Below are 13,724 nucleotides of genomic sequence, written 5' to 3'. Positions count from 1 at the left end.
GCCGCAGGGACTAGGTGCCCATTGGCCACTGGCCCTCATGCCCGTAAGACCCCTAAATTAGGATGTAAGGGACTAACCTGGCACCAGAACACCAGTTCTAATTTGGAATCTGAGAAGAGGCACAAAGAAGACAGGACTTTGGACTCTGCCGCAGCGCAAAGCGTGGACACTTAAGCACCCTGAAGAGACCATACACTGGTACTGTGTGTCCTTGGTGAAAGCTCGTTGTTCCCAGCAAGAGAGACTCCAATGAACGTCAGAAATCTACAACAGATTTCCCTGACTGGTGAAACCAATTGATTGCAAACTTCAGAAGAATCAATGTGCAGCGTCACAAGAATTGTGACCGGCTGGTCCTGTCAGGAATAAGCCCAAAGAGAAGTGGTGTCCTGCAAGCCCAGAGTAGTATCCAAGCTCACACCAATTTTTGAGCCGCTAGTCAAATCCTGTTGACCCAGAGACGCCAAAGTGCTCGAGTACTACCTTTGCCACAGCCAAGGCTTGGGGATCGCCAGTCGGGAGATCAACCTCGTAATCACCTAATCAACATCTCCAGCGACCGACATTGGCAACAAACCCACTGCTGTGTTTCTGCATCCTGAAGTTTGGTATGGTCAAGTGTGTGGCAAAGCATCTTTGGCGTGACCTGCCCCAGTGATTGACAGCTTCCAGCTACCTCTGCATCCGGAGCTGCTGAGCAAGGTAGAAAAAATTCCCAAAGGCCACTACTGTCCGAAGGTAGAGTGTAACTCTATTGGTTGTGGTTTTTCCAAGTGCTGCATTTTTTACCGCTCCCGTGGATCCCATCATCACCAAGGATATCGAAGTCATCTCTGCACCCGTTCTCCCTGGGCAAGGTAACGAAGTAACAACTGTTGAGTCTTGTTCGAGGGACCCTCAGAACCTTAACCACAAGAAGGTTCTTTTAAACTAGCCTTGCAACTATCGTTTTGCTAAGTGTGTTTTCACCCTTTGACTTCAGTGGTGAACATTTGACATCTTTCATTTAATTTATCGTTTAATACGTTGAAAATCTATATCCTTTTCCTTGTCGTTTCCTATCGGGCCTTGCCAGATCATATAGTGCCTCCCGCGCTAGAAAGTTATTCAGATTGATCAATATAGCTCTGGGGTGATTTACTGCTGAGCCTTTTTTCCCCTCGGGCAGTTTAAATGGAAATCTGTGGGCTCTCTGTAACTCAATGGCCCAGTTCCACATTGTTAACTCCGGGAAGGCTTCAAGAAAAAGTTCATGTACAATCTTGCGCACATCCGTCCCTTCCACCCCCTCCGTTATTCCCAATATCCTAAGATTATTTCTCCTGAGCCGATTTTCGAAGTCAACTATCTTTAGTTGCATATCCTCACGATCAGACGAGATTATAACTATATCAGCCTTTTGTACCATCATTTGATCTTCTTTGGTTGATATCGGCTCTTCCGCTGCGTTTATCTTTTCTGAGAATTCGCTGTAGGTCTTCGCAATTCTCCTCACGGAGTTCTGCAATTTGCGGCAAATCGGATGTGTCTTCTGGCTTTCTGAGCGAAATTCTGCTCTATGTTCCACTATTAATTGGTAGATTGCAAGGGAAGTGTATTAATATAAATTGTATATCTATACACATTGATCATCACTACACTTTTTTGTACATACACTCTATTGTGGAGAAACATTAGTGAGTGACAGGGGGATCTGACCCCGGTCCTGACGAAGGGGCATGGCGCCCCGAAACATGTTGACCCGCACAGGAAAGTAAGCCCAATAACCCGCTTATCCTTTCCGACACCACTTTTTTTAACAATACCAGCCAGTGTTTATTAAATATTTTTTTCTATCACTAGGCCAGGTATTTTTTAACATCACTTTTTCATCACCCCTGACCCCACTGACACTCACTCAAATTCACTCACATAGCACCCACATTTAAAGGGTGCTCCAGCGTAGTCGCTTGTCGCAGCACTGCCCGTCCGGCAGCTGGGCGGGAAGACCCCGATGATGAAGCATGACACCAAGGGCCCTTTTGGTGTGTGAGGGGTATTTTAACAAATTGTGTGTATTCCATAGACAACAGGATACACACGGACCCTCTTCGAGGTGGACCTTTCTGATTACTGTTACTTTCGCAAGAGGAGGACGTGCCCACCTCGGTGCCACCCAGCACCACCTCTTCCCCCCCTTTGATTTCCCGAATCCATAACTGAGCCATTATGCTCGCTTGCCAGACTAGTATTTGAGCCTTCTAAGGACTCATCCTTCTGTCCTTCATCACGCTCCTCATCCAAGCTGTCTGTGTGATCCGAAAGGGAGAGGAAGGGTTCGCTTGAATCACTCTAACAGATTAATTTTACCCCCTTTTCTAAACTCCGTTCAGACCCTGTGTTCAGGCCGTTGCAGGAGTCCAGCCCTTTAATGGATTGTGCTATTGGTCTTGTCATCTGACTCCCCCTTTCCGCATGACTTCCGAGTTGATCCTTCTCTGTTAATTTCACAGCATTCATTTGGCTTGTTACTTCTGGTTGGAGCTTTTGTTGGTTCTCCATATTTTTTCGCTGCTCTGATTTTATCCTTCTTAGTTGAGAACATTTGGGGAGCTTTCCTACTTTTTCCCCAATTCGAGTCAGTTTTAGTGCTTGGGCAATTCATCTCCCCAACCGCACCTTCCAGGGCTCTTTTTTTTAATACTGCCTCCTATCTGGGGGTCTTGAAGTCGATTGCCCAGCGGGGTATCCGCCATTCCTCTGCTCTTTCCACACGTACTGTTTTTGGTGGCATCTCTAAGCTCCAATAACTAAAATTTTATTAGGGCATAGCGTTTCAGGTCATACAGTGCCATACAGCGCCTGCTGTTTGTCAGTCTCAATCTCACTCTCAATCCTTAGAGAGATCACAGCATTCAGCAATCCGCATTTAGTGTTCAATGCACAACACTCCTTGAAGAATAGTAGTCAGTATGTTGGCACAGCAGAAAAGATAACAGAAATCAATTACCTGTCGCAACAACTTTAAAAAAAAAAAGTTCTCTATATTTCAAGTGCACCCTCCGATAATCACACACCAGCTATGCGTTGCCCGACAAATTGTATAGTCAATTATGCATTCAGGGCGCTCAGCGCGATATCCTCTGTTAGCGTGCCTGCAGTTTGCTCCAACCCTACGCCGGCAGTTGTAGTCTACCCTCCGTGAGACCACAATGCATCTACCAAGACAAAACTGCTATGTCCGCTATGTCCGACGCGGCGTATCTCCCCGCTGTCGGTTGCCGCATACACTCCGTGGAACTCACGCCTCCGCTGCTCTGATTGCTGTGGTCGTTGCATTATGGAGCGAGACGACAGCTTGCTGCTCACCGCCGTATCCGTGATGTCCGTGTCGGCTTGATACTCCGGTGCTCTTGAGTCAGTCGGGGCTCAATCAGTTCCTCCAGCAGTCGCACAACCAAACTCTGCTTAGGGTAAGGTCTCCGATTTTGGTACAATTTCCTCAATTTTCCTCAGTGCGGATTCTTCATCTTTTCTCTATATTCCTACGCCGAGCAGAGAGGAGCTATAGCGGAGCTAGCCTCGCACTGGGCCATCACGGACGCCATCTTTTTTCCTCTCGGCATCTAATTTTTTCGTAAGACCTGATTTCTGCCACCATACAGTGGAAAGGAGGTGGCATTTAAGGCAATTAATCACCCCCTTCCAAAGCAAAGGTGCACAGGCTTTTCTGCTGAACCCAGCAACTTTAAAAGTACTGTACAAGGGCTGTACACACTTTTTTATATCAGAGATACAAGCTCAAGAATTCCTGAACACATTTTGAAATATGAAATGTAAAATGCTAATGTGCTTAAAATAGGAATGTTTGAAATAAGAATTTAGAATAAACTGCATGATAGAGCTGTTCATATACCTAATATGGGTAGGATAATGAGCAAATACAGAAGATGGAATATGAATAATAATATATTAGTATTGTTGCTATCTGAAAAACGGTGGCTCAGGATTGAAATGCCGGAGCAGATCGGAGACTGGAGTAAAGTCTATTCCCATCGCTAGGGGCCATAAGCCCTTTTTCCTTAGTTGTAGGGTGGAGTGAGGGGGGGAAAGGGAGGCAAGTCACAAGGGGTGGTGGTGGGGGTGGAGGGGGAGGTGAGAGTTGGGGACACGGAAGGGTGGGAATGATGGAGGGTAATAGGGGTAGCTGGGGTAGGGGGTGGATGGGTAGCAAGGGGGAAAACAGAATCAGACAGATGCAGATGGATGTATAAAGGGGTGTGTTGTACTAGGCAAAGATGTCATAATTTTTGGCAATGGTTATATAAGATACTCCAATTAGGAAAATATGGGTAAATTTAGGATTTGTTCATCAAATATTGGCGGTCTGAATGACCAGGCAAAACGTGCAAAGGTGTTCGAAATAATCACTATGTTGAGCCCAGACGCCCTGTGTTTACAGGAGACACACATCTCATGGGGTAACAAAACATGCCTAGAGATCAGAGGGTATAATTTAGCCATGTGCTCTACCCAAACAACAACAACGAGAGGTGTGGCTACATATATTAAACTTCGGAGTGGTACAGTCCATCGAACAAAGGCAGATAAATGGGGTCGTTGGGCCATAATGGAACTATCGCTGGGCTTCATTGTGGTAAATATATATGGTTCAAACTTAGATGATCCACATATCTGGGAAGAGTTAGAGGTGGAACTAGCACATTGGTCATGTTCTCTGATTATCTGTGGCGACTTTAATATACACCTGGATGGAGGTAATGCCGCTAATCTATATATAGGGAGGAAGCCTAAAGTATTCAAAGCACTTTGCTCACTTAAAAATACTCACGGGGTAGGTGATGTTTGGGTAGAGAAACAACAAAATGACCCGGGTTTAACATACTACTCATATCCCCACAAAAATGTGTTTGTTTGGACTATTTTTTGGCCCCTATACAATGGTTGGATAATCTGGATATAATAAAACTTCCACAGCTCTATTCAGATAATAATCCGCAAATTTTGGAAATTAGGGAAGCTCATGGTTTGAATAGACAAACTTCATGGACTTTTGACAGAAAGCTACTATAAGATGATAAGTTTTGTACTCATATCAAACACTGGACCCAAGCGTTCTTTGATTGTAATAGATATAGCGCATCCCGAGCAGTGGTGTGGGATACGTATAAGGCAGCATTGAGGGGGGAAGTAATAGGGTTTGTATCTCACACTCGGAGGGAACATAAAGAACAGATGGATCAACTAATTAACCAACTTGGTTAATTGGAATCAGAGCATATCCAAATAATTTGCAATGGAGCTGCGGAAGATATACTATCACAACATCTATGTAAGATAGCATTGACTAAAGCTGAAATTAACCAGTATTTCCAGGAGAAGGTGGCCCAAAACTTGCAGGTATATCGTAAGGAACTATATGAATATGGAGACACAAACAGGAGATTATTAGCTCTAAGAACAAGATAAAAAAAGTGTTAGAAATAATATATAAAAAATGCAAGATGCGAATGGTGTACTGGTATCAAATTCTGAGAAGATCATTAAAATCTTCAAGAAATTCTATAATGAACTATACCAGGCAGAACCTTCGATAGAGGATCAAGGGGGTCAAGATGATCTAGAAGATATTGATAATTGTGCTATACCACTCCCCAGGATAAATAGTGAAACCACTCAAGAACTAGAGCAGGAAATTACGGTCGAAGAAGTACAGCTGGCTCTATTGTCTCTTTCATCTGGTAAAGCGGCTGGGCCAGATAAAATTCCAATTGAGCTGTATAAAATGCTTGCAGCATAAATAGTACCTCTTATGCAAGACCTATTTTTAGATGTCCAATACCATGGAATACCCCCATGTCATGGCACACAGACGTTATAGTATTTTTAAAGAAAGATAAACCCCCAGAGCTTCCCTCGTCATATCGCCCGATTTCGCTCATGAATACAGACGCAAAGATATATTAGAAAATTATGGCCACCCGATTACAAAAGAACATAGCTGCTATTATTTCACCATGGCAACATGGCTTTGTTCCTGGCCGGGGGACCACAGACCACATGCGGCGAGCAATATCAATATTAGATATTGCTGGGGTAGAGAAAAGAGCTGTGGCTGTTGTCCTCCTGGACGCAGAGAAAGCCTTTGATCGGGTAGCTTGGGGCTACCTGTGGGATAAACTCGCTGAAAGAGGCTTTGGTCTAGGATGTACTAGGGTAATGCAGGCTATGTATCATAAGATTCATGCCAAGATTCAGATAATGGGATATACATCTAAGAGGCTGAAGATAGAAAGGGGTACTCGTCAGGGTTGTCCTTGTTCCCCAATCCTGTTTGCATTTTATTTGGATCCTTTTATTTCCCTGATTTTGAATAATCCTATAATTAAACCAGTAGCTTCTCATAGATATGAGACAAAAATGTTGGCATATGCCGATGATATTGCCCTGCTAACATCAGCTCCACAAGAGGCAAGTGCAGAAGTAGAAAAGCTGGCAGAAAAATTTGGGAGGAGATCGGGATATCTTTTAAACAGCTCAAAGACACAAATCATTTGCTCCCCCCCACTGTATATTACAAGACTCCCGAGTGAAGGAGTCAGCAACGTATTTAGGAGTCAGATTAACATCGAAAGTTGAAGATATATGGACATTAAATATAGATCCAGTGATGGGCTCAATCAATAGGGAGCTGAAACGGTTAGACCATTTGCACCTTACAATAATCGGCAGGATAAATGTAATCAAAATTAAACTCTTTGCCAAAATTTTATATTTAATCCGGGCTATCCCATTAGAACTAACGGTAAAAAAAATACGGAAAATAGAGGGGATGTTCACTAACTTTATTTGGAGATATCAGAAAACTTGACGTGCTTACAAATATCTCATTCAGCCAATTGATCGGGGAGGGTGGAATGCTCCCAATATACAGTTATATTATTGGGCTACGGCCCTGCAACATCTAGGTACTCTGTATTATTATAAGAATGTGCAAAATTATATGGTTGAAGTGCCAAGTATCTATCAATTGGCGATTGTGGAAGCTGCAGGCGGAATATTTCAAAGTCATGATGAGTTGATAAAATATCAAAAGAAAGGCTACAAATGCATTGAATGTGCTATAAAAATTTGGAGAAGGGTAGAGAAAACCTGTAGGGTAAGCAGGTTTACTAAGTATTCATCACTTAGGCATTCTGAACTCCTGCGCCCAATTATATATGATGATATGGCCAGAAAATGGGAGCAAAATGGGATTGTAACTTTGGCAGATATTTACTCAAATCAAGAAATGGTGATGTGTATTGAAATTGCACATAAATTCGGCCCGCAGAGTGATTCGTGTTTTAAATATTTACAAATTAGGAATTGAATAAGAGGCATTTCAAAAGAGAGTATCAGTTCCAGGTCGGTACCAATGCTGCAGCTTATGAGCAATTCTAAGAACAGAATTAAAGACTTTTATCAAGAGCTGTTAAAATTCATGCCCAATGATTTGGAAAAAACAGAATTAAACTGGTCAAGTAAAGTAAGTGATGGGGAGGTTGATATAGATAAGGTGCTGGAGATGGGTAAAAATGTTTTTATGTCATCTAACCTAAAGGCTCAACAATACAAAACAGTGTATAGCTTGTACTAAACACCATCAAAACTTTTCAAATGGGGAAAAAGAGAATCGGATGGCTGCGCTAGATGTCAAATGGGACCAGCTGACATGGTACATATGTTTTATTCATGTGCAAATTTAGATAATTTAAAAAAGGGGATTGAGTCGTTTATGGTACAGACATTGGGGAGAAATATTAAGATCTCCTCTACATTGATGTTATTGGGCTACGATGCAAGGCTGCAATTTGAGGCGCTAAAGAGGGATTTTGTGTTTTTAAGTCTATCTATAGCACGTCTCCTGATTGCCACTGTATGGAAGGATTGTGAACCACCTACATACTTATCAGTGGCTGAATAGGCTAATATTTATTGGGAGGCAGGAAATTGCTTTGTATAAGTGTAAAGGGCTAAAAACTATGAAGAAAGGTATGAAAGTCTGGAAGCCACTTATTGTTTGGATTGAGGAACAAAATAGACAAGGGGTTGGATTAAGGAATATATTGTACTAGCAGCCCGCCCCGACGTTGTCCGGGGGCAATGAGGCTTCAGGGCCAACTGCCCGCCTAGGCCCCCGCCCGCCCTGGCCCCCGCCCGCCCCGACATTGTCCGTGTCCCGTAGCCACCTCCCGCCCCGGCCCCCTCCCGCCCCGATATTTTACGTGTCCCTTTGCCTTGCCTGAGCCGCCGCTCCTCCCCGCGCTCCTGACTTCACATCGTCACCGCTCCTCCCCACCTGTCCGCCGCTTCTCTCCGCTCCTCCCCTCCTGTCTGGCTCTCCTCTCCGCTCTCATGTCTGCCGCTTCTCCTCGTCATCACGCACGTCGCGGCCAGCGCTACGTTGCAGCCAGCGCTACATTGCGGCCGGCGCTACTTCCAGTGGACTACTTTTTTTTTAAGTGAAATTTTTATATTTACATTTAATTTTTATTTTATATAGCCTATGTCCATCTGCACACCCTGACATTTTCAGCGATGTATCGGGTGTGTGGATTGGCGCTGTGGTTCCCGAGTTTACCTGGCTCAAAGGTTTGTGTTCTCTCTTTATAATAGTAGTATAGATTATGCCCATAACGAATGATAATGAAACGATAATGCTGGAAATTCTTTTTTTTTTCTTTTCTTTATATATTGTGTTTATTGTATTGCATTCTTTACCAAGTTATCCTACTGTATTATGTCTGATTTCAATAAAAAAAAGAAAATCTATAACTATGGTTATATGCAACATATCGAGTTCATTTTGGTGTCTATATTTATATAAAAATACAATCTATTTTTATAAATTGGTGTCCAGATTTCTTTTGACTCGTTCATTTACTTATTGTCAATTTTGGTACTGTGAAAGGCTTTACACATGTTCCTCTGAATACGCCTGACTTCTCTGCGCTACACTACTTAGAACCGAGATAAGGCTGCTCAGGGTGAATCCGAGGTTCACTTTTGTGTATTGTGTTAGAATTACATGATAAGGCCCACGAACCGTATCACATAATACTCCCACCTTGTACCAACATGTCTCTCCTCCAGCAGAGATGGGCACTTTTCTACCCTCTCTGAGCAGGCAGGCTTCCATGCTCTAAGCAGACCCTCAATTTCTCAAGCAAGTTGTGCATACTTCAGGTGATGCCCCCTCAACTTTGCGAAACTGGTTGTCAGGTAGATCACAGCCTTTTCACGTAGCAGCGCTTTGCGTACTCTGCGGAACACCTCCTTCCTTGGTCAAGAAGAACTTGGAACCAGAACTAAGTGAGGTGGTTTGGGTCCTACATTTATATTAATTTTCCTAATTGAGGAAGTGGAACTATTGCATGTTTAAGGCCCTGGATCGCTTTTGGGATGGTTCCCTTTCAAATGTAATTGTCTGGCTGTAGTGTACACACACAGCCTTTGTGCAAGATGTTGGCTCTCCCAGCAGGTAGTGATGATGCTGGTTCCAAGCAAGGGTATTCAAAACATGAGCATAATGAAGCGTGAAGTCTCTGCACCTAGTTATCATCAGCTTTCCTGAAGTAACAATCAGGGACAGACAAAATGGTACGTCCTGCACGAAACTGCCCACCTTTAACAGCAGAATATACTGACACTTCACTCTCTCCTCTTCCATTCACCAAATGGCACTGCCCAAGAAAATCTATTATCAATCTCTTGCTAGAAGGGCAACATAGAATTTCTAAAGGTAGCCCTAACTCTATCCTCTCTCACTTCTGTGTCTGGGTCTCCACTCTCCAGCCACAAGAAACCAAGCAATACACTTCCATTTTCTGGGGGAAGCTGTATCCATCCTCCATTTTTGCCATGCTATGCGGGGGTGCTTCTAAAATGGATCTCGCTGCTCCTGGCATAAATAATCTACATTGTAGGCACAAATACTATTCACACACTTATGTAAAACGCACACAGATTGTCTGTAAGGTTCTGGTTCCTATACTGAAGGGGAATTTTTGACAAAGTGGAGCCAGTAGGCCGCACTCCTCTCTGAAACAGAAAAAAAATCTGTTCAGGAGTATTCATTTACAAAGATCAGTATACTGCTACTGTCACTTCCAGACAAAAAACATGGACAGTAGAACCATATCAACAAAAAAGGACTCCATTTTTGCACTCTCCACCCCACTCTCCACCCCAAGACACTGAACTCATTCTGAAGCTTAGCATTACCATGGACAGGCCTAGGCTGCAGAGTCCATGCTAGATTAGCATGTTAGATGGGCTGGTAAAACGTGGAAATAACAGTTTCACATGCAGTTGGTCACTCAGGGCAGCCATGCATGTCTGTATAACACGCAGAGGACCTTCTTGCTCCAAGAATACCGTTCTCTGGCGGTGTTGCTGCTGTATCCTGTTGCTCATGGCAGTCCTGTGCTCCTGTCTCTGGACGAGCTCACTGATGTCTTGTGAGATGATACCCAGGCGCTCTGAAACCTTCCCCATTGCTTCATAGTCTGGGTTCACAACTACAGTGAGATGATGATTGACCAATGAATAATTCTTGGGCAACTTTGGTGAGATAACACTCAACACATTTGCAGTTGTCCCAGTGTTACTGCACCCAGAATTACTAGCTGAATAAACATCAGGTATCTTCAGTGTCCACAGCCGTATTGCCCTAAAGATAAAAATATAAACAACTTTTCACTGGGCAATATGTAAAAACATAAGAGTTTACAGCACTCACCTACCTCTGGGCATGTCTCTTTTACACTTTCTGCATACCCTCAATGCTTGTGGGGTAAATAATTGCCCTGACCGTCTCCTCCTAAGGCTGCAGCTCCAATACAGGAATCGGTCCTCCACCAGCTTTGCATGACTGTGCCCTGCAAGTAATTCCCTCACATGGTGGTATGTGAGATGCTGTCTTCCATAGCGTGCTGATGGTTGGAGACCGCGTTGACCTTGTCTGTGGTTCCCTGCCAGATTTCGGCTCTGAAAGTGGTGCTTTTTTATGTACCAGGTCTCCAATAAACCTGGGTTCCTTCTTTACAGCCTTCACCACAAGGATATGCCGCTGCTTCTCACCAGGTTTTCACTTTATGCAGTCACCCAGAGATCATGGTGTACAATGTTATTGAATTCAAGTCTGGATGGCTTTCTGCTGGTGATGATGGCAATCCACTGAAAAAGCATAAATAACTGCTCCATACAGCATTGGAGTGCAGATATCATAACATATTCCTTTATTTGGCTCACTATGGTATTGTAAACTAGAGCTCTATAGACTGGCATTGGTGCTATGTTGTTTTGTATACGTCCTGCCTCTTATGATGTAATTTCATGTATATTAGATGGGCAAATTTAACAGTCATTAATACTGGGTAGAAAAGTCACACCTGATTATACCACCTGGTAAATCCAGGTTCATAAACACCGGAAGAGTATTTCAAAAAGTAAATCCAATCCTACGGTACCCATTTAAAGCTCGTAATTGCAGGTCCTTTGTCTGAATTTACCTTAAATATTTAGTAATACCAGGAGCAGTATTGCCACATAAAGCTTCATCAGTACAGGCAGCAGTTCTGCATGCTCCCTATACACAAATCATAGGTACAGAGTTGCAGTGCACTTGTTCCGCCATCGTTTCAAATATGCTGATATAAATGGGATATCAGGGGTGAAGGTGCAAATTAATTAGGCGGGGGGCCACCTGTTCACAAAGATACATTCAGTCATAAGCTTAAGTTTGCTACCAAGTGTACCTTTTGTATGTTTGCCAGGAATTCACAAATAGCTGACAGTCACCCTTATCATTTGTGACTAGCTTTTAACTAACATCCAGGCCCAGCAGGGACTCCTAAGAAACAAGGGCTCTGTCTGCAGCCTCAGTTCACAAGCAGACAAAAGGCAATAAGTGCGTAGCCGTAAACTTGCCCCTTGTCTTGATGGGGTTTTGCAATCAGCCCTGGATTTTCAGCCATTTACACCCACACACAAACAGCAACAAACAAACATGCAACAGTGCAAGCTTACATCACACACAAACAACATGAACAGATCTGGACCAGACATACACTTTTCCCTTCATACACAAACCGTGTACCGAACATGCATTATCCATGTAATTCAACCTTGCACACAGTAAAGGTACAGTACAAGCAGCAGACGTACAGGAACTTGTCACACACACAGCAGGAACAGCCTAGAAAGCTGCCATGAAGGAATCTCTTTTATACATAAATGAACAATACATGAAGCACATCACAAGCAGGAATCCCACATACTTTTCACATATTTAGTTGGTACATGGTAAACCACAACATTGCATGCTTTCTCAGATAGAATACAAGTGCAGCAAAGGCATACGTAGGGTACATGTATTTTACACAGATTTGGTGCATCTTGGCAGTTCTGTTCTTGTCTCTTCCCTGACAGCTCTAGGATGATTTAATATCTACAGCTGCTACCTTAGAAACAGAATCTGATAATGCTTTTTGGCTCCAGTCCTCAGGCACCTACCCTTGAGCAGGTCGTGGGCAAAATGATCCTAGGAGAGACCCCTCGAGACCTCCTACTCCGGCCCCTGACAAGAAGCCAGGCCATTGGGTTGCTACTCCGCCTATCCATCTTTGGGGCTGTCACCTACTTCAGCATCAAGTGGGTGTGTGATGCTCTGGACCCCTCGCGCGAGGAAAGACAACGCCTGAAGAAGAAGGTATGGACCCTCTGGCCCCGGGCAAGTGGGAGACTTTTGGGGAATTTAGATACCATCAGGAGGTAGGACGAGTGAGGTGAGAAACTGAGAGTAATCTACAGAAAATCTTCACCATGCTACCTTTGGCCTCCCTTCTCAGTCTGTCATTCACAGTCCCTCCACAAGCCTCATCACCTCTAGACCTTATCTTGCTGATATCGCCTTTCCTAAGTCTCCCTGTCAACCTGCATTTCACAGACCTACTCGCACTACTACACTCACTACACGTCGGCCTTCTCGTGAGCCAGCCATTCATTGGCTGAAATATGTTTATTGCAAACGCCAGGCACAAAGCAGCATTGCCTTCATTGAAAAAGAAACCAACCATCAGAAAAGTGATAGAAATTGCAATACAGAGAAACTATATCGACTGAACTCCGTGTATTCTATAATGAATCTGAAACAGTTTACTAAGTAGCATATCATGTTGGCAATTAACAAGCTTATTGACCTAAGAAACTGTGTGTGTGGGTGGGTGGGTGGGTAGGGGGGAGAAGTGAGTGGACTTCTAGTAGGAATACATGTTACGAGTGTTAATTCTACTCCAGTGTATGTATCACAACAGGCTGAAGGCACTTCCTATGAAACAGAAAGGAGAATTCATATTTGGCATACCTAGCCCCACATAGGAATTATCAGAGCGATGAAGTAAAACAAGTCACATCAGGCCATTTCATGCCACCTTCGCTCCACTATAATTATGTCACCCTATTAACTGTCTGGCAGCCTAAGGGTTAGTAAAGCTATAGCGTTTCCTTTTATAGTGTACCTCTAATCATGTGAGAAACCACAATGATGTTGCAACCCCTTAGCTAGGAGTGCTTGTTGTAACATGCATTTCCTGCTTTTTCAGCATAGTTGTCTTACTCAGGTCTGTTACACCTTTTTGGGTTTCTGTTCTGTAGGGAGCCTAATGACTATGATTGCTTCC

The 13,724-nt window shown here is 43.6% G+C and overlaps 1 protein-coding gene across 4 annotated transcripts in view; it reads left to right on the top strand.

Moving 5' to 3' along the window:
• Positions 1-13,724, top strand: part of LOC147683199 (outer mitochondrial transmembrane helix translocase-like) — a 230,258-nt gene that overhangs the window by 41,985 nt on the left and 174,549 nt on the right. For all 4 annotated transcript variants that reach the window (XM_086944802.1, XM_086944804.1, XM_086944805.1 and 1 more), the window contains exon 3: positions 12,544-12,754. In XM_086944802.1, coding sequence (XP_086800928.1) covers positions 12,581-12,754 — 174 coding nt within the window. In that variant the 5' untranslated portion in view covers positions 12,544-12,580. The remainder of the gene's footprint in view (positions 1-12,543; positions 12,755-13,724) is intronic.

This window comes from Lissotriton vulgaris, chromosome 11 (genome assembly GCF_964263255.1).
Source record: "Lissotriton vulgaris chromosome 11, aLisVul1.2, whole genome shotgun sequence".
NCBI classification, from domain to species: Eukaryota; Metazoa; Chordata; class Amphibia; order Caudata; family Salamandridae; genus Lissotriton; species Lissotriton vulgaris.
Note: the sequence above shows the minus strand (reverse complement) of the source record. Positions and strands in the feature narration are given on the sequence as shown.